This window comes from Lytechinus pictus, chromosome 1 (genome assembly GCF_037042905.1).
Source record: "Lytechinus pictus isolate F3 Inbred chromosome 1, Lp3.0, whole genome shotgun sequence".
In the NCBI taxonomy this organism is placed as follows: domain Eukaryota; kingdom Metazoa; phylum Echinodermata; class Echinoidea; order Temnopleuroida; family Toxopneustidae; genus Lytechinus; species Lytechinus pictus.
In genome coordinates, this window is record NC_087245.1 from 43,831,630 (window position 1) to 43,854,113 (window position 22,484).

A 22,484-nucleotide genomic window follows, 5' to 3' on the forward strand; every position below is an offset into this window, starting at 1 on the left:
TGTTTGATTCCATGTTAATGTTGATGTTGAGGTGCATGAAAACAATTAAAAGTAACCGCTGAGAAACTCACTCATCATATTGTGTCATTTTGCAACTTTTGAATTTTGACCTTGCCCCCCATTTCAAGGCATGTTTCATCAACACTTGTCTGAAAATTGTCAGATCTGACAAAAATTTCCCTCATTTCAATTTGCCAAGCACTTGACTATGGTAACAGTGTTACGATACTGCAACAAATAACAATAAAAACCAATTAAAATAGTTTTAAATTTGATTTCCTTTTCTTTATTACAGGAAATAAATCATACACTAAACAGAACAAAAAAAAAATAATGACCTTCACCTCTTAAAGAGGTAGATGTGTGATCCAAAATTATGATAGTCCTGTATTAGATCCAGATAAAATCCAAGTTGGCTGGGAAAGATTCCTTAAATTAAAGTTCACAATGATGGCGATGATGAAATTGATGTTGAAGCACGATGAATAACAAGAGTCACTGTAACGAGTTGAAATGTCTGTGCAGACGGTGTTGATGATGATGAACAGTATATTTCAGCAATCAATGGGTTGAAAAGCGTTCATTAAAACAGGTTGATGATTTCAACTGCAAACAGTTCATTGATGGCATGCAAATAAGTCCACAGAAGATAAATGTTGTATTCCAGTTGGAAATAAACTATGCTCTGACATAAAGTCTGGTGTGAAACTCTGAGTTCTGATCTGATGTGATGATGTCCTTGAAGAAAATTCCAGTTTATATATGTATATATAAATTTCCACTATTCTGGAAGCTTCTAGTATTGTCTACAAAAAGAACATTCTGCCACTTTCTAGAACAGTCTAATTTTAGAAGATTCTTGAATGACCTCAGTGAAATTAACAATGTAAACAACATAGCTAATCCTATTGTCCTTTTCCACTACAACTAGGAGTCTATTGTGTAGCAATCTCTATTGTTTGTACATTCCAGAAATAACAAAGATTACTCCATCTCAGTAAGCATGCCTAACAAAGCTTTACTGAGACATTCTGGAATATTCTTGATCATTATATGCTATGAATATCCTTAATGAGGAAATAACTAAATGAATTAATGTAATTGCTCTTACAATTCTTTTATATATAACAGTCCAACCGCGTAGCCAGGATTTAATTTTGGAGGGGGCGGTAAGTGCATGCAAAGCGTGCCAACACTTACAGAGCGCGCGCTCAAGTTTTTGATATCTCATCACGTTCAAATCAAAAGAAGGCGTTTCTTGCGTCTCTAGTACCCTCATAAACTCAAATATTGACTTGCTCTGATTTAAAAAAAAAAAGTTTTCTAAAGAAATTATGAGCTTCCAAAAAATGGGAAAAGATTGAAGAATTTGAAATAATTCCTCTTACCGCGCGAAGCGCGGAAGCTTAAAATGTTGCATAAAAATAGAGAACAGAAATGATAAGCCTACAATATTGTGCCTACCTTGGTCACATCAGATTTGTGGCCCACTGGATTAGTCTTTGGACTTTGAAACAGAGGGTCGTGGGTTCGAATCCCAGCCATGGCGTAATTTCCTTCAGCAAGAAACTGATCCACAATGTGCTGCACTCAACCCAGGTGAGGTAAATGGGTACCGGTAGGAAGTAATTCCTTAAAAAGCTGTGTGCGCTATGAACGCCTAGCTTAGCCGGGTAATATAGGAACGCCTTGAGCACCTAACAAAGTGGACATGTGCGCAATATAAATACCCTATATTATTTGATTGTAAAAAGTTTAAATTTTGTTAACTCAAGTCGCAAAACAGAGTAGAAGACAGGTATATAAAGAAAGGAAATAGGCCATATTCCTTCCCGCAAATGCTCTGAAGTTTAGAAATTTCTCTGAAACTTTAACCTGTTCTAATTTTGATATTTTTTAGAGAAGAAAAACAAGCTCAAAATGTGAAAGGGATGGCGCAAGCTAGAAGAGAGACTTTTCCTTTCCCATGCTCGCAAAGTACGGAAACCTCTGTGATTTATTTTGGAAGAAAAAACAATTGTGTAATTTTGCTCATATTAAGCACTTCCTTTTGTTTAAGAAACTTCAGTGATAATCAAAATGTCAAATCAATGGCGCAAAACAAGACAGGAGATGGATGTGCATCGATATAGAATAAAGTTTAATATCTTACATACTTTTGCATATAGCACGGCACGAATTTAATGCCTCCCCCTTTGAGCAGATACTCTATCAAAAATTACTTGCTGAAAAGCGGAAGAAAATAGCATTTAGGGATAAGGGGAGTGATGGTAATGTTTACCCGCTCTGAACAGAAGAGCCAAAATTTTATATCAATGCAATATGAAAAAAAATACTTTTCATGCTCTTTACTCCCATGTATACTTTATAACTTCTGGCAAGAATATACGATTCCCACAGCCGGAAAGGGTAAAAACGGAGAAGAAAAAGGTGTGAGAAACAAAAGGGAATGGCAATTTCTATAGTTTTCCCGCGCAGAGCGCGGAAGCAAGATTTTGTATGAAGAGAGAAGAACGTCTCGTTTAGGTTTTTATCCTTTTGACCAAAAAAAAGAGAAAAAAAAACAAGAGAGCTATACCTTTCTTCCCTTTCCTTCTTTCCCTTTTCTTTTTCTCCTTTTCCCTTTTCTTTTTCTCCTTTTCCCCTTCTTTTTTTTCTTTTTGGGGGCGTTTTGGGGGGGGGGGGCGACTGCCCCCACCGCCCCCCCCCTGGCTACGCGCCTGCAACAGTCAGATAAAAAACAGGACTTGTCAGATAAAATGTCCGACATGTCTTTTCACAAGACGTTCCCAGCGTGTTGGTTTCTTCTGACGCCATAAATGATGCCGACTTTTTTTTTATTAAACATCACCAACACAAGCTCGATGCATCTTACTGCTTCTGTACTGTCCACGGGGTTTGGTTCAACTAGGATTGGCTGCCAATGCTCATAAGACGGCTGATGACGTACCAGCAGCAAAGAAGGACACGTTCTTGTCTGTGATCTTGAACTGCAGCGTCTTCTTGGATCTCCTTCCATTCTCCAGACTTGATGAGTTCCGTCTGATTATCAACTGTATCAAACAATAATCAGGTAATACAATACCGCTTCATTCATAAATTGTAATGAACTACTTTGAAAATCTACATCTCATCAGAGAAGTCAGAATTGGTGTCACATTTTTTATGATAAAACTAACAAATTTGACATAATTTTAACCAGTGTTGAATGGTGTGAATATCGTCTGCTGAATCGAGCATTACCTTCAGGACAACCTACGTTAAATTTCCTTATTCACAAACAACCGATCCTCCAGGGATTGGGATAATTAATCTCAAGCTGATTAAAAAGATGATACATCATGATAAAATGAGCTTTCACATTTAAAATAAGTGCAAATCATTATACAGTGCGTATAAAAAAATAACAGGACCGATTTGAAAAGTCTATAAGATTTTTGTTTAAAATTATGATGTCTATATTTTGGTGCAAATAGGTGCTCTGAAGTCTTTCAAATGCCATTAAGTCTTTCAAATGCCATTAAAAATATTTAGTTTCGAGGTCTGAGGTTTAAATGGAGGCTTGTGCCAAAATAGCATAAAATTATAAATATGTTGATCAGACTTTACATTTTATCCAATCTGCCATATCTAGCTCCTTCAAATTTGACTCAATACACCATTGCCATTGAAAGACATGAATTCTTTCCTGTTTGTCCTGTCAAGCACATAATTAAACTTGGTCAAGGAATCAATAACCCCTTGAAAATTAGATTAATGTTTTTTAAAGGTACCATAATTCGTTTCACATAATAAAAGGATTTGAATAATTACAAGTTCTCCCAATTAATAGTGCAAATCTTCTTGCTTGGGTTGACCAAAAAAGTCTTCTTTTCTTACTTATGAAAGAAAATTCAAAGGTAAAAGAAGTTTAAATAAAAAACCCAAAATAATTCAAGTAAATAAATGAATTTGTAAATGAAATTTGACAGCATAATTCGAAAATCATGGCAAAGATAATGAAAAGATTAAAGGAAGTCTGCTGATTAGCAAGAAGTCTGATCATCAAATTTCTCATTTCTGCCTCTTTTTGAACCCCTGACAAAAACGTCCCGTGTTTGCTCAAGCATGAACAAAATTTATTTTCTTGAATTTAATTTCAAAGATAAGATTTCAGAGCATCTATTAACATCAAACTATAGATATCATAATATGTAACAAATATTTTATAGACTTTTCAAAATTGTCCTGTTTTTATTATGTGTTTCTTTGTTTTTTCATCTTGTTTTTCATTGTTTTTTTCAATGAAAATTATTACAGACCATTTAACAACTAAATCAAACCCTGAATTAATTAAGCAGATTAATTACAACGAAAAATAATCACCCTTTTATGAATTTCATCTCCCATATACTTTGTACACAAAGTATAAAAATGAGCCATTTTCGGCATGACATTGCCTCGTAAAAAGTCACGTGACATCACGATGGTATACCCGTATGTCGCGAATTTGGTCTCAACAGTTGCGCGAGATTCAAAGAAAAAAGAAATAACATTTTGTGGCGCCATCTTTTTGTATTTCGGAAATATTTCGCGAAGCGTCGAGGGGGGGGGGCATCATGCCCCCCTCCCCCAGTCATTTAAGGGTTAACTGGGCTATTTCAGACCAACATATACTGGGGGGGTCAATTTGAACCCTCCCCCTAAGATCTCTGCCATTGATTGCGCGATCGCCGCAAGAATTTGCACGTGTGTAGAACCAGATGTAAACTACAAGACTGTATAGTAAAATTTTCAAAAAATTAATTGCTTATTTTTTGTATTAATTATGCAAATAAGCGTATGAAATTTGCCCTAATTGGGTTTTTTTGTGTAGTTTTTGCATTTAACTCAATTTATATCGCTAGTAGAATGCTAATTCTTGGTGAACAAATAAATTTTTACATTTCTAACAAAAAGCTACAAAAATTGCCCCCCAAAAATAAATTTCCTATGTATCTTATTGTTTTTTTAATTCTTATGTACTTCTTTGTATTTTCAAACCTCTGTTTTTTATTGTTTTATTTTAATGAAATTTGCCAGGGACCCTTTTGCAATCATAAATAACATGAAATAAATCCATCTAAACCAACAAAAGTTGAAATAATCATACAATTATTATTTTTGGTTGAAAAAGACAATATGCATTGACGAGTTAATTAACCCTATCTAGGCCGGAGTATTTTGGGAGTTTATATGGCCAGGGGGGGGCTCCCAGGCCCCCCTTGAGATCTCGGCCGTCAACCACGCGATCGCACCTAAAATTGGCACACTGGTTGTCTGGGACATAATCTACAAAATTGTATAGTAATTCATTTCATGCGAATTGCTAATAAGTGATTATACTAATTTATGCGTAATTAGTATGTGAAATCATACTTTTTCCCCTAACTCCCTAAATAAAGCTCCAAATGTTCTAATTTTTTGCACAAAAACTCCTTGTGGTGTTCTTAGCAAGTGTACATGAACAAAATTGCGATATCAAATCATTTTCTTATGTATTATGTTTTTTGCAATTTCTTATGTATTTACTTGTTTTTTCCCTTTCGTTTTTCATAGTTTCTTCAATGAATCTCTTCTGAGATCATGTAAAGCATAAAATAAATACATTAAGACCAGCAAACTAAAAATAATCATACATTTAGGATTTTTGGTTGAAAACACAATTTGCATTGACTTTGTACACAAAATCACGTTTTTGAGCAATTTTTGGTCTGACATGCACTTACATAATGTTGCATAGTTTCGGAACCACATACCCGGGTGACGCAAAATTGGTCTCAAAAGTTGCGCAAGACTTGAAAGTAAAAAGTCAGTGAGCAGCGCGGTCAAAAAATTTCGCGCGGCAAAAATATTGCGCGAATTGTTCAGGGGGGCCTCCGAGGCCCCTCCCCCCCGGCCTAGATAGGGTTAAGGGTTAAATCTACGATGAGATTAACTGCAATTTCTCTTTCTTTGTTGAGATGATTGGTAGTGCGGCACAGAGGCATGACATTATGAGATATAGTATTGGTATCATATTCTGGAACTAGCTTTATGTTTTTTAATTAATTTTCCACAAAATATTTAAATACACAAAAGGTATTATACATCTGGAAGGACCAAATGAAGCACAAACGCTTTTAAAAATTGGCCCAATAATATCAAATCAATGGATCAGTCTTCTGACTTTGAAACAGAGGGTCGTGGGATCGAATCCCAGCCATGGCGTAATTTTCTTCAGCAAGAAATTTATCCACATTGTGCTGCACTCAACCAGGTGAGGTGAATGGGTACCCGGCAGGATTAATTCCTTGAATGCACTGAGCGCTGAAAGGCAGCTCGAACTAAAGCCGGGGAAATGATAATGATAAACACTGCGCCTTGGAATAGATTATTTCTAGACAGATGACAAAATACAAATGCCTATTACTATCATTATTAATACATGTCAAATTTACACAAATGGTAACAACAAGGTCATAACATAATTCATTTCACACTCTCAACACCAACACCAACATCACCCAATGTATACATACCTGACCATGAACATCCTTGGAGAAGCCTGTTGGTAAACCCTCTACCAAGAGATGACAGGTACATGTATGTTGGAGTTGAGTATTCAAGGATATCACATCGTCATCATCGTCTCCATCACAATGAAGTAAGCTCACTATGCTACCAGGATGCTGAAGTGTATTAATATAAAGATTAATCACAGTGCAAGTTTTTTAATAGACTGGAATGGTTTATTTTAACTTCGTGAAAGGAGGAGAGAAAAAGGGTAGGCGAGTATGAAGTATGCAGTGAACCATGCATTGTGGAAGGAGGGGTAAGGGGCAATTGGGATGTGAATCCGGCAACACCTGTTAGACAGGGACAAAACCAGATTGAAAACTTCTGACTGCTAGTAACAAGTCATTTGCTTCTCTCTACATTCTGAAGCGCATAGAGACATAATTACATGTACATTATGAAAGCTGACAAAGATAAAAGTTTGTCTTTCTTTTAGTGTTTCATATGAAATCTGAATCATTGAAATAACTTCTTCTCAAATTATGGAAAATGATTTGACCACTATGATGTCATCACAACTGACATCTATTGTGAAAAGAAAGATTCTTTATACTCCTCATCGTCCCACTACTAAGTACTACTACTGCTGCCGCTGCTACTACTATTCCTACTACTACATTACTACTACTACTACTTAACTAATACTACTGCTACTACTACTGAGTCTCTACCACCACTTCTTCACTAACAATACCTCTTTGTCATGTCCAAGAATGCTTGCCTGACAGTACTGCATAAAGTCTGCTATTTGACCTGTATCAACTCCTAGACTATGTAGAATGCTAAGGTCATCGATTATTAGATGTGTCCCACTATAGACTTGTTCACCAGTCTCTTTCCACAAATATTTTTGCACTTGATTGTAAAGTGGTAGTAAGGACTTGGCACTAAAGGAAGAAAAGATAGAATGAAGGTAGAAATCATTACCTTTGTCTTTCCAAAGGACATTATTAGATGGATTTTTAGATGAATTTAGGTCCATGTGATCATACATAAACAGAAAACTTCAAGATCTCCATTTTATTTTCATACATTCACTTTAACATCTTCACATCCATATATAAATAGATATCTTGTCGTTGTTCAATAGTAATAATAATAATGATAATAATAATAATGTGAAACCTTTAGCATGTAATTCCACATGGATACGATGCCCTACAAAATAGCTTTACCATTATAAAAAATCATGAAACTATCAAAAGTATTCAGCAAGATCTCTTTTATATAGATCACCTGGAATTGGTCAAAAGGTGTGTCACACTGATTACTTTCAAAGAATGTATGTGCCCACAGTATAAATACCACCTTTGATATTGTCATCTGCAATAGTTTTATTCTGCTTTTACTTGATATCATGCATTCATGTTCCCTTGGTATAATTTATCAAATATTGTAGAAGTATGAATTCAAACAAGTGGAGTGCCTCTGGCAGTCTCGCCTGCATTACGCAATTTGATATACCAGCAGTGCCAACTTTGAAAACAGCTATCAAATAATTATTCATAAAAGAAAACACTCATATGAAAATAAAATACTATGTCCATCTACCCAACATGGCCTTTGACCATGATCTTGTGACCTCAGACATGTGCAAAACAACTCAATTACCCTTATGTCTATGTTTCATGAACTACATGTGGGCATTTTCACCACAGATGGACACAGAGGCAAAAAAATCAAATTGATATTCATGTCAAATCCTTTATGATTTTTAATAATACAAGACCTGAAGTTTCTGGGACATTTTTGTTTCCAACTCTGGCAGCCAGTTTTTAATTCAAAATGGCCGCCAAAGTATGGATACAAATTAGTGTTGAAAATGGTATATTGATACATAATTTGTTTTGACAGATTTCTAAAGTACAGGTTTGATCATGATGTTTTCCCTAGTGTCAGTGATTTAGCTTGCTATAATAACACTTTATAAAATCCCATAGAAATATAGTATTTGGAAAAAGTCGGATTTTTCCTTTAAGATTTACTTACAAGAGTTGGACGAAGAGGGTGTAATATGTTTGTCTTATCACAACATTGAAATGTACATCCCAGAACAAATAGTTCCATTTTGGTAAAGTTATTATATTGAACATGGACTGTTATTAGAAATGAAAATTATATATAATCATGTTAATTGCTTGGGATAAAGTATACTTCTTTTTTTGAAGTTATATTACGAAATAGTGTTATAATTTAGTAAAGAGGAAGGATCTTGTGAAAGTGATTATGTTACGCGGGAAGAAAGCCCGCTTGGTCAGTAGAGATCGATTGTTTTGAGGTCATTGGTCAAGCTACTCAGTGAGGAGAGCGATCAGTCGGAGAGTCCTGTAGGATCCAGATAATTTATATCACAATCCTGTCGAGGTATGTTGATTGATATGTGCTATTTTATAAGAGAAGAATATCTATGTCTTGGAATATATATCTCTAAATCCTTAACTATAATTAGAGCGTTGAATCGTATTTTTCTGTTAGGTCAAGGATACCTACTACGTGGCATGTTACGTAACAATCAATGTGTGTGTATATATGTATCGGGTACCTACCGACTCAAGATGGTAGCACTCTTTCCTTTTTGTCTTGGAATTGCCAAATTGGAGGAATATGTTTATGTAGATGTTTTTCTTTAACGCTCGATGAATTATTTACCTGGTGTATATAAATAGACGATAAGTAGAATTTATCAATGTGAATAATTCGTAAACCGGGAGATTTGGTAAATGGTAGCCTCAAGGTCAGGCAAGGTCAAATAGTTTCATACTGATGGTTTCGATTAATTATCGATTTAACTTTAATCGATTAATACTTTCGCCAGTTCGGTTATATATTTTAGATTTTAGAACGATAAGTGATCAATTTATATTATACAATCACATATATTAAGGATTGGTGTATCGTTTATTCATTTAGGAGTTCGAATGGAACTATGTTAATTTGTTGATGGAACTAGCTGGATTGCGATGAAAGATTTCTGGGTTTTCTACGAAGGTACGAAAAGTTATGAATTTTCCTTCAAATTTAATGACTGTGTTGTTCGAAGTGATATCTTATAATATTTAGATGAAAATAATTGGTGAATTTGCATTTTTCCTTCGAGCATTGAAGGCTTTAATGATAAGTTCTTCCTTAGACCAAGGTGTTTGAATTAATAATTCTATTTTGTTGTCAATATGATGTATAGGACATTTATAGTTAATCAATTGTTAAAATGTCTGTCAATACGCTGAATTTCCCTGTAAGCTTTATAGAAATCTAAAGAGTATTATGATATAGCTACTCATGCAACTGTATGTTATTATTTATTTTAGATTGCAGTGTACGGTACCGGAATCTGACCTTAGAAAGCAATTGTTTTGGTCCTTGGTATGGTTTTTAACCTGAATCTGCCCTAGTCGGGTGAGTCAAGATGGCCGTACTTAAAAGATATGCATTATTTTTGGCCATGCCTCTTAAAAGATTGAGACGTGCAGTACTTTTACAAAAATTAACGGGTTTTTTTGTGATCGATTATGACAGTTTGAACTCGTGTGAGATGTACAAAAGATTGATATATTTGGAAGAATGTTTCCAATGGTTGCTATATAAATTGTGAATTCATATATTTTACATTGAAAGAAAATGATTGCAAAAGAAGTCTATTTAAGCTTTAGAAACATAAAATACTATGATACTTGTGACTATTTAATTGTTGATAGCTGAGTTAATAACTTGTTATAAACATTACTTTTCGAATATTATCGAGCGCAGACTGTATCTATCTATGACTTAAAATTATTGAGAAAAATAAACACAATGCAGTGACCTGCTCAGTGATCGAAACGTGTACTCGTAATATTAAGGGAATATACACAATTTGGACAGATAAGTGCTTTATTACATGCTGTAATGATATTGTGAACATTATACTCATGTTCTTTATTGTTTCTCTCTTTTCTGATTGCAGAGGTTTTTCCTTTTTTGTTATTTTCTGAACAACTGTTGTGCTCAAGTGGGAAATTAAATTCCGCTCACAACCTACAACTTTCGTCGTATCGTGTCTTTTGTGTTCTGGAGTGTCCTGACAACTTCCCCCCAAAACCCAGAATACTACAGAAAAAAACACCAGTAATTCATTTATCTGATAAAAAATATTGATGAAGTTTGTGATATGGTATGTAACGCCAGTTACCAAAAACATGAATTTTTTTATCATTTCCCATACTTGGTATACATGTATTTCCTCCTTAAATAGGTAACACCTGCCAACCCAGCCACCCCCCCCCCCCCCCCCCCCGTAGGTACACTAGTAGATGGGGTATCTGTGCCTAAGTCCTTCCAGACGTTGAATAATCGCCTAAGTCGAAGAATTTTTTTAGACCAGGTTAATAAAAACATGTGTAACATACCGAAGTTGAACAGATTTTTCTGGTCCCAAGAGATTTGACTTGGGCAGAGTTACCTGTAGATGTTCGATGCTATATTTTCAGTGTCAAAGGCAAGAGTTGTTCGTAAGTGATATGACAAATAGAAGCATCGCGATAGCATTACTGATCTCGACATTAAAAAGTATGTATTATTCTTATTGTTTGTCTAATAATTTTCATTGATCTCATCTTCGATTTTTCTGTTTCCATACATTGTACTAAGAGTATATTTCAGGAGTAAATAGATTCTTTAAGAAGACTTTCTTTACATCAAGCAGTCTTGTAGGATGGTGTCTTCACTGCTGGTTTTATGTGACAACCCATCTTCTCTCATTAATGGGAGCGAGTATAGCAAGCCACTGATGAAGTCCAGATGCCCTGAAGTCCTGGCTGCCATCAAATTGACACCCTGGAGAGTAAAATCATTTGCAAGATGTAATCAGTGACCTAGTGGCATGTATTCTAAATAAAGAATTATCATCATATCAATCCATGGTTGATATGGGTAGTCATAGACATACATTAGTTAGGTCCAGATTTTTAAAAATGAGCTCAGAAAAAAGCTCTTTAGGCATTTTGTGTTAGTGCTGATTTATCAATCGTTTTAAGGTAATTCAGGGGTGCTGAATCCATAAATGCTGTTTGCCAAACTTGATTAAGACGTTTTCATCCTCAAATCGGCAAAAAACAAAACAGCGGTATTTTGAATGCGGTTTCCACATTAAACGATTTTATGAGTGATTATGTTTCAGAAATTATGGTCTTTGCTATATTTTTTGATGCCCATAAAACATAAAACTTCCGATTGATTCGTCAGCCATCTTTAATTCCAAGATGGCTGCCATGATTCACAGCTGTTGACTAATATAAAAGATCGAATGTTTGATAATATTTGGGCGATGCTGGCAAAATAACATTGTGATAACTTCAACTTGTTCGCCGCTTTTTCCTCGCCAGCATAGCAGAAGCAAGACATGGACGACGCTCTTCCGACGGCAGCAATGACTTTGGCGGCGGCGAAGTCAACATCAAATCTTAACAGATGTTAAGCTTTTGAAATGTCAAAACTCTTAGGGTATAAGTATCTATTTTGAGAAACTAAGGGTTAAACAAAATGTATTGAGATAGGTAATATAGCAGAAAGAAAAGGTCATCCAGGGTACCTGGAAATCCAAGATGGCATCCAGAACGGTATTCGTTATACCATCAACTCCAAAAATTATAGTAAATCATCTATTGCTTACTGCAGTGTCATGAAATTAGCTTATATCTAAGAAGTTTATGAGAGAAAAAATGCATCAGGACATGTTTAAGATAGTCAGTGAGTGTGTCAGAGAATCCAATGACCTTCAAAAAGGGCGTCCACAATGCATGTTGTAATTTTGCAATGGGTAAAATTCATATGATTAAATGATTTACATCTAGTAAAAAGACCCCCCCAAAAAAAAAAAAAAATGGTTCCAAGGGAAAAAAATATACATTGGAAAATTGTCAAGGTTTGTCAGTGGTGCCGATTATCAACTTGTTGCTGTTTCTTAAAAATTGGATGCAACCTGCATAATTATGATGTGTACCTAAGGACATTTTTGTGTCTTTCCCATGATTTCAAGGGTCAAATTGCATTCACGTCGGCCACCATTAATACAAACATGGCAAAACTTCATTATCATCCCATGGTTATTTTGGTGTCTCTACTATGTTTTTAAGGCTCATAGAAATGAGAGTTACAGTACATGTAGACTGTGGTGTAACAATATGTAAAAACCTGAAAAACAAACATTATGGGGTACACTTTCACCTAAAAAGTACTATAATTCAATGATAAATACTTCAAGACGAGTCACTTTAGTGCTAAGGACTATCCTAAGGTTTCATGAGTCGGGAACAGCAGTCATTTTTACATAATTTTAGAAGTCACTTCTGTTTTTTTTTTACAAAAAGGTAAAACTGACCAATCTTGTTACTTGTCCAGATATATTATTTGATTCATCAAACCACAATAGCATAGACACCTAATATTTTTTCACATACTATATGTGATGAGACTCATTTAAGGCCGTGTTTATGCTTCCACTTTTCAGGCCAGAATCAGTGTTTCCAAACGTGATTAGTCCAAAACACGGTTGCGTCCATGCTTACTTTTATTTAAACGCTGTTTCAAAACGCCGATCGTAAACTCACAAAAAGGTGCGTTTGTAAACGTCGTTTGACCAGAATCAGGCTTTCTGGGGAAGTATAAACAGAACCACGATCGTAAACGTGTTTGAATGGCGTCATTTGGTACATGCTTCCGGTGAGATAAAAGTCCGCGTGCAAATAGTCGTATTGCTCCATGGTAGCATGTTACCTCCACGGAATTACCTCTCATCTCCCTTGTTTTGCATTAGTACTATTACTAGTATTACTCTTCCAATTTGTCATCACGATGAACGTTGAGGGATTTACACCAAAAAATAACCTGGAACACGAGTTATAATGAGACATCGCAAGATGCCCCAGTAGCATTTATAAACAAATAGATATTTTATTATTTTGTATGCTTAATATTCTTCTTTTTTTTTTTTACTATTATCCTCACCATGGTGAAATTATATGGCTATATCAAGAAGCTCCATGCAATGACTAAAATATCGGAAATTGTTCAATGTTTATATAACAGTCGACGTACCTTTCCCATAACACTCGGGGAAAAACTTTCGAAAAAGGGCGCGCCCAAATTGACCTTGCTTTCCTGCTCAACGAAAATTACGATGTGATGCCAGCTGGAGATTGTGATTTCGCCTCTGAAAAGTTAAGCATAAACAGCACTCCCAGAACCACGTTTACGATCGGCGTTTTGGATCGACGTTTGAAAACGCTGATTCTGTCCTCGCAATGGAAGCATAAACACACCCTTAGACACATTTTGGAAGCCATTTTTGAGGTTTCAGGCAAAATGGACTACATGTACTTCATAACTGATACAAAATCATGATTTGATAGTTTAAACCATAATGTAGACACCAAAATCATATCACCCAGGTGGATTCTATATGAACTATGTCCATTTTTAAGTAAAAGCTGTCATCTTTTACTTCTTTTTATGGAAGTTATCTTGGATTTTTCAGTCCTTCACGTTTATAATTTCGTGGAGCTCAATAAATTGCTCTCCTTATTTTTTCCAGGAGCCCAATTGAGCTCCTCAGGATTGCTCTCCTTGAGGGTCTCAAATCAATTTAATTCGATACATATATGCTAAATGGTAGATTTTCCTTAAAATTGTTAATGCAATAGCTGTGTACAGTAGCTATTATTAAATCTGTGGTGAAACTAGGCCTGGGTCATTACGTTTACAAAATATCCCGCTCCTGCTTTAGAAAAAAAAAACACTTTAAAATCTAGTTCTACAAAAAAATTGCTAAAATTTCAAATTTTACATAATACATCCTAAATCCATGATATGGCCATCTATTTTCCATAATTCCTTAAAATTATTTTGATTTAGTTGAAAACTATCAGGAAAATGAAGAATATTCATCCCTTTCTTGACTCTGATTGATGTTACAATTGGTAAATATTGTAGTCCCACATCATGTAGACTTCCATGGTTTTGCAAACATTAACTGAAAACAATCGTTGATCGTTTTTGATCGTTTACACTAGGTCAACACCATGAACATCTACATATGGGACTACAATATTTACTGAGTTTAACATCATAAATCAGAGTCAGGAAAGGGGTGAATATTCTTCATCTTTTTGGTAGTTTCAAAATAAATAAAAATAATTGCAAGGAATTATGGAAAATAGAAGTCTATTTCTGGAATATGAATATGTAAATGTGCAATTTCAGCAACTTTTGGTTAAGGTTTTTTTTAAGGAGCGCGATATTTTGTTCTCCTTATTTTTTTTATGAGCGCGGTAGGAGCTTGTAATTTATCCTCATGTATTGCTTGGCCCTAAAAACATGATAAACAAAAGGTTTGACTGCAAAATCATACACCCCAGTGTCACGTGAAGTGACTTTTTTTATTATTTATTTACTGCTACTTGAGACACCAAATAAAGAAATATAAACAAAGTCACTTCACAAAGACTCTATTCATGTCCATGGAAAACCACCAGAAGCTAAAAGATAAATCACAGATCTCCGTTTAGGCAGAAAAAGTTATCTGAGGGAGTCCATGTTGGTGAAAAGACTATGAGCCCAGCTGCCGCCCGGTTCTCCATCGACATGATGCGCTATTATGTCAATATTCGGGGCTCGATCTCGTCCATAATCGTCGAAGTCCGATCTGAGGAGCATCACCATCTGCGGAGGCCAAAGGACCATCTACCAAGGGCCAAGTGGAGGAAGTCAATGTATCTGCGGAGGCCAGGAGACCGACTACCAGGGCCGAGTGGGGCATGTCATACAATGATTCTTCTTTATTTTGCCTAAGTTAAGTTGTATTTATTTGTGATCATTTCAATATCCATATATGTTCATGTACAAATCAGAGAAATGATTGAAAAGAGATTTAAACATTAAATCTTTTTTAACTTTACACAGCTTGTTTATTCATCCCTTATTTTGTGTCTCAAGTAGCAGTAACTTCACGTGATACCCAGGCAGATATTATTAAAACAAACTATGTCAGATTTTAAGTAATAACAACCATTTTAGACTCCATTTTTGGAAGCCATCTAGGATTTTTTTAACATGGTGAAACACTGACTATCCTTGTAACTTTTCCTAATGTATTACTTGACCCTTTAAACCATGGGTTAAACACAAAATCATATATCCCAGGCAGAATAACAAACTACATGTTTGTTATTATTTTTTTTTTACAACAGTTATTGTAAACTCCAATTTTGGAAGTCATTTTTTATTTTTGGACATACTGGAACCACTGACTGTCCTTGTAACTTGTCCCAATGTAATATTTGACCCTTTGAACCATGGGTTATACACTAAAATCATATTCTCCTGGGGGGCGTTTCATGAAAGGACTTGTCGGACGTTTTATCCGACAAGTCCCATTTTATCCGACAGTTACCATAGTAATAGTACCTCTCAGCCAATCAACATCATGGAAAGATGTCAGATCTGACAACTTGTCGGATGAAAATGTTGATGAAACACTCCCCAGGCAGTCATTAATCAAACTGTGTCGGTTTGTAATTGACGACAGACATTTTAGACTCCATTTTTGCCAACCATCTTGGATTTTTGGACGTACAGGACCATTGACTGTCCTTGTACATGTGACTTGTTCTGACGTATTACTTCACCCTATAATAACTATGGATTAGACACCAAAATCATATTTCCCAGGCGGATATTAAACAAACTGTCGGTTTTTTAGCCATTTTAGACTCAAATTTTGAAAGCCATCTTGGATTTTTAGACATAGTGGACTGCTGACGGTCTTTGTAATCTGCACCAAATTACTACTCGACCTTTAAAACAACCATTGAATAAAACCAAAACTAAAGACACTAAAATAGGTAATAGATGAATTGTGAATGTTTAGGCTATGGCAGCCATTTTGGATGCCATCTTGGATTTCTAAGTAGGCTACCCTGGACTGCTTATGTTCACTCTGAATACCTGTATCAGTAGACCTTTAACCCCTTAAATATGCATCGAAAAGGGATGTCTAGGGATGCGGATTTGGTAGGATTTTAGTATGTTATGCCTCACATCAAATAGTACCAGAAAAAGTTGACAAACATTTTGTTGCAGGTTTTTGTGGGTCAAAAGAGAGCAAAAAAGGCTGTAGAATGGCGGCCATATTGTTTTTGCCATTTTGAGGATTTTAACATAAAATTCAAGGTTGGCAAACTGTAAACAGCACATTTGGACTCAGCGCCCTCAAATTATGTTAAAACACTTCTTAATTCAGCACTAACACGATTTGCCCAATGCAGTCTACTTTTCTCGAATCTGGACCTGTCTACATGGGCGTTTCCACTTTTCCACTATACTGTTCCCCAGGCTATTGCAAATAATGTTGAGGATTGGTTACAACAAATTTCTTGACCATTCATTAAAAAAAAATGTACATTATATACTATACATTATTTATTCATGAATCTAAATCATGGCCAAATACAGATTTCTCAATTTGAATATCACCTTGCTTGTTTATCATTATACTGATATTAAGTTATTCAACAAAACCGCTTTAATGTCAAAATGTCCATGTCTAATTATTCAATTTCGATTGATTATTCAAATGGCTATATTTCATACACAATTGGACAGCAAACTACGTAGTATGGCCAAGCTTTTCACATATTTTTTAAAATTCCAATATACTATCTGGAAACGCTATTACCCGATATTTGAATTGTAACATTTAATTCTCTTACCAATTTTTGTGCTACAGCATTGTAGTGACTGAACGATTGTGAAAGGCCTAGAAAGACGACTTTGCCACCAGCTGAAAAAAGATAGCAGTCAAGTTTTATAGTCCATACATGTAAAAGAGCTTCTTATGTTTTTTTGTTCCTGAGGGAACATCTTCAATAATCGTACCCTTGGCAACAGAAATATCTCAATAATAAGTTGGTTTACATCATAGTTTCAGATTGGAAGAAGACCCCTTTACTTTCTTAACATGTAAAGAAAGAATTTGAAAGTTTTTCAAAATTGATATTTTTGTAAATCAAATGAGACAAGTTGTAAGCTTCAGCATGAAACAATTGACTCAATGGCAATGAAATCTGCATATCCTTCTCCTTTTTACCATATTTATATTTACAGAAATTGTTCACTTCATCATATTCCAAGTTTGGTTGAAATGTGACTTACGGTTGCGGAGTTAGACCTTGTCATAAGAGAGTCTTGCATGTAAACTTTAACATTGACCTGAAAATGACCTTTGACCTTACCATGTGACCTCCGACTGCAGCATAACATGCAGGTCCCCCAAGTCCACCTACCATCCAAGTTTGGTTGAAAAGCAACCTACGGTTGCAGAGTTAGATGTCGTAAGAGAGTCTTGCATAATTAACGTTAAACTGAAAATGACCTTTGACCTTACCATGTGAACTCAGACTGCAGCATTACATGCAGGTCCCCCAAGTCCATCTACCATCCAAGTTTGGTTGAAAAGCGACTTACGGTTGTGGAGTTATGTGTCATTAAGTTTGTGACGGACGGACAACGGACGGACGACAGACGACGGACGACATTTGGATCCCTAAGTCTCGCCTTCACCTCTGATGGGCGAGACAAAAATTAGATTGTGAATTTGATTGCTTGTCAGCTGATGTACATGATGTAACCTGATCATATAGTGTACGTACATAACATTTGTTGCCATATCTTCTTCATTTGGAGGGTTTTGTACCTGGTTGTGGTGTCTAACCCTTTGTTTATGGGGTCAGGTAGCTACCATGGTAACACTGATCAACAGCCAATCAGAATCAAGGATTCCATGCAAGTTACCATTGAATGGCAAAGTTACCATAATGGTAACTTTTATGCAACATGGCCCAGAAAAGCTATGTGTGTAAATGCCATAATGTAGGGTTGACTAGAATCCATTCTTAATGATATTTACCTCTCTCCGCCCCCCTGATTTAGCATTTTTGATAAAAGATGTCTTCAATTTCTGAGACAAATCATGTCTTCTATGTCAGAGGCATCTAATTCTAAACTTAAGAGCTCGTTTCTATGACACTATAGTTTATACAGACCTTGTTATATATCACGGTTGTCAATGCATGGACATACATGTAACTATGCAGTATGTACATATTATACAGTACATTGTATACTGTATAGCCCATTGGCATTTTTTTTATTTAATAAGATATACATGTATTTCACAAATATCGGTAAAACCCAAAGTTAGAGGAATAAAAGCAATATAGCTATATAAAGCTGCTTGCTACTGTTAAACTCGTATCGTCTATTAAATATCCAAGAATCACATGACGATGAAACCCACTTTCTAGCTGCAAAAAGGCTCTAAAAATTTGTAAATTTAGGTAAAATCACCTCTTAACTCTACAAATAATGATTTAAAAGTACTTATTTTAGGAAAAACAAATTGCCTGCCCCCAAAACATATTAATAGACACCAAAACCAGATAAAATGGCCAACAAATAGAAAATTTGTGGCCAAAACTGTGATTCTGGGAGGTTTTGGCGGCCATTTTGGATTTTGGCCCGGCACACTTTTTTCTCGGACCCGAGACAAAAAAATATTGTCATTTCATGTTGAGATACATTAAAATGAATTTAAAAAACTGTTGGCATATCAAAATGACAAAAAAAGTATTTTTGACCCATGTATAGCCCACTCCTAATGGTATTATACATACTGTGATCAGTGATCATTCCCTCTGCATTTTAATCTGGAATTTACATGTAAAAAGATATATTCCATGAACAATAAGCTATAGAAGAACCAAAGACTTTAAATCTAGTTTGTTCATCGATCACTTAAAACCTCAACCCTTTTATTTCTCCCTCTCTATTCCTTCCTTCCTTCCTTTCTTTCAAACGTTATTTCTTATATTTCTTTCTTTTTTCCTATTTTCTTTCCTTTGCTCTTATTTTCCTTCTTTCTTTCTTCCTACCCCCCCCCCCCCCTCCAGCTACTGTGATTCTTTTTTTTCTTTTTTTCAGAACAATGCATCTTTAGCATTTACAAAAATGACAAATACTTACATTTCAGATACTTTGTCAAGAAATGGTGCAGAATGAAACTCCCATCAGAATCACCTGCTTCTGTCACAAGGTAGCAGTCTCCCTGTCAAAATCCAGATGAATAGTATGTTGTTAAATATATCCTCCAAATAAAACTACATGAAACTACATTATAATAACATAATTGGAAAAAGAAAAAGGCAATGAATAAAATTATTTGAATACAATAAAAAAATTCTCAGAAGAAAGGAGAGTCACTGGCCCATAAGAATACCAAAAGCATACATGTACCACTCTGCAGTGTAATGCCACATTATTGAGGTCATGGTATACAAGTCAGACAAGGCTGAAATCATTTTATACTGTTTGATAGATCCCACCATTATCCAATCCACTATGCCTCAAGGCGACCGCAAACCTTACGATTGGTGTGCGACCCGATTTCAGAATAAATGTAGAATTTTATGCTAATATTGAGACTTGGAATAGCTTTCTGTGTAATGTTCTAAATCATTGTACGAATACCATGTTCAAATCTGTGACTATGCTATCATCCTTCTTAGAATAAAAGCGAATTTAATATCTAGTCGTAATGACGTCATAGCAGTCGTACAATTGGCTACGATTTGAAACTAATTTGGCCTTTACTCCAAAATAAAGGCTTGCAATCTTTCAAAATGGTTATATTTGTATTCTTTCAATCAATTTTTACCTCAAATAAAATGATATGTTCCATTCACATTTTCAGAAAATTAGCAAAATGCGATTTGTTCCAAAATCAGATCGCGAACAGTCGTAAGGTGTGCGGTGGCCTTAAGCTCAACAACCTTGTTAAAGTGGACCCATATACATTCAAATATCATGAATGCATACCTCTAATAAACGAAGTTGTTCTTGACAACTTGAAAGCTAGCCATATGTGACCTGCCACCCCCAAACCAACAATAAGTCGACCAAAATGAAAATTTATATTTTAATTAGCTTGAAAATTAATTTCCTAAGCTTTAAAATGATATATAAATATGTTGAAATTGACTAACAGTAGCCATCACAAGTACTTGATTGAATGCAGAGGAAAATCAGCAAGAGCTTAAACCATAAGGAGAAAACAAGGTTTGAAGTTTGAGGTTCACTCAAGCCTGAGAATGCATACATGTACTGTGTAATCTCAATGAAACTTCCAAGCAGTCCGAAAAAGTAGTGTCCAAGAAACTCATATCTTTCCTTGTATCTTTTATTTAACTTGAAGACTTCAAATTTTCGCAGTATGAAGAAGAAGAATTGCTCTTTCAGATAAGCTATTTTTTGTTTTGGGTTTTTAGAGACTAAATTACTATTTTGGCTATTTACATAAAACTTACCTGGTGACTTATTGGTGGTTTGGGGTAGGTCATATTAGTCAGCGGCCTTAGCAAAATTTTGGGGACAGAATTTACAAACGCAACATTTTTTGCATGTGCGTCCCCGATATCAAAAGCATTAATTCTAGATGCGGTCCCCCGATATCTCGACATAATTTATTGAACTGTTAAAATCACAATTATTTTTCGTCATGTGTCACTGGTACCAAAAGCATGAATTCTTGATAGAATGCCTTGATATCAGCGAGTGGAATCATATTTCATAGAGTTACAATGTAATTTATGTAAATTTATGCAATTCATACTATTAACCGTTCATTACTGTATATTACAGACTGAACTTTTCTTGAAGCCTATTTTTTTTCTACATGGAATTTATTTTGATGGCACATCAAATCTAGATTGATTTCCATAAAATTTTTAGTGTTAATTAATGCAAATTTATGCAAAATTTCAGCAATTTTTTGTAAGACATATGAACTATTATCAGATTTTGATGTTTAGAATCAAGGGACCAGCACAACACCATGTGTATGAGACACTGTTACACAATATTCATTTTGGTGACTTTCCATGCCATCAGAGGAGGTAATCATGTTTATGCAAATATATAAATCGTGTGCATATCTGTTCACAATAAAAAAATTATATGGAATTAATAAACCGGTTGTTTAATCATTTTGTACAAAGCAATTCAAGAGGTCAGATTTCTTTCCCAAGTAGAGTTTTCCCCTGTCAGAAAGAGGAGGGTATATGGATGGTTTTCATGTCGTAAAAAAGTTGTCTTCTTCTTCTTCTTCTGTGTAGTCTGCTTCCTTCAATCCTGAAGATTCTTGCAGAACTTGGTAAAGTGTGAAGTGTGTGTCACAAGGGTAAAGTGCATGTGCCGAATATATACATGGTGCCAGTAAAAACAGGTATGGATCTAGCTGTTGTTGCCTTTCGTCAGTTGCTGGCGAAAGGCTTCGGTTGATGGTGCAGTCACAACGTTTACTGGGAGAGTGTTCCACATCTTGATGGTTCTGGGGAACAAGGAGCATTGATGTTGTTGGGTCCGTGATTGTGGCATAAGATATCCTTGAGTGTGAACAGCTCTTGTTGATCTAGTACATTTGGTGATGTATGCATCAGAGTTGAATGGGACAAGCTCGCTGTGGATCTTGTAGAACATCACAAGGCGAGAGATTTCTCGTCATTGTTGAAGGGATGTCCATCCTAGCTCCTGCAGCATCAATGACACACTTGATGTATTGTGATATTGATTCAGTTTGAATCTAGCTGCTCTGCATTGGATCATTTCAAGCTTGTAGCTGTTCTTATCTCCCCGGAGACCAGCTGATGAAGATTGGTGTATAATTCACCAGGTAGTAGATCCTCCCTGTTACCGCACAGAGATTCTGAAAATGGCTCATGAGTTATCTATGGCAGGTCATGTTGGTATTCGGAAGACAGAAGATAGAATTATGAGGCATTTCTATTGGCCTAAGATGCACAAGCATGTGGTGCATTTCTGTA

General features: G+C 35.5%; 1 protein-coding gene across 1 annotated transcript in view; it reads right to left on the reverse strand.

Moving 5' to 3' along the window:
- Positions 1-260: 260 nt before the first annotated feature.
- Positions 261-22,484, reverse strand: part of LOC129263441 (elongator complex protein 6-like) — a 29,673-nt gene continuing 7,449 nt past the window's right edge. Inside the window, exons 2-7 of the mRNA XM_064103817.1 lie at positions 19,630-19,711; positions 17,319-17,389; positions 11,249-11,388; positions 7,271-7,463; positions 6,540-6,689; positions 261-3,053 (exon numbers count right to left, since the gene is read on the reverse strand). Of these exons, the coding sequence (XP_063959887.1) occupies positions 2,928-3,053; positions 6,540-6,689; positions 7,271-7,463; positions 11,249-11,388; positions 17,319-17,389; positions 19,630-19,711 (762 nt within the window). The 3' untranslated portion in view covers positions 261-2,927. The remainder of the gene's footprint in view (positions 3,054-6,539; positions 6,690-7,270; positions 7,464-11,248; positions 11,389-17,318; positions 17,390-19,629; positions 19,712-22,484) is intronic.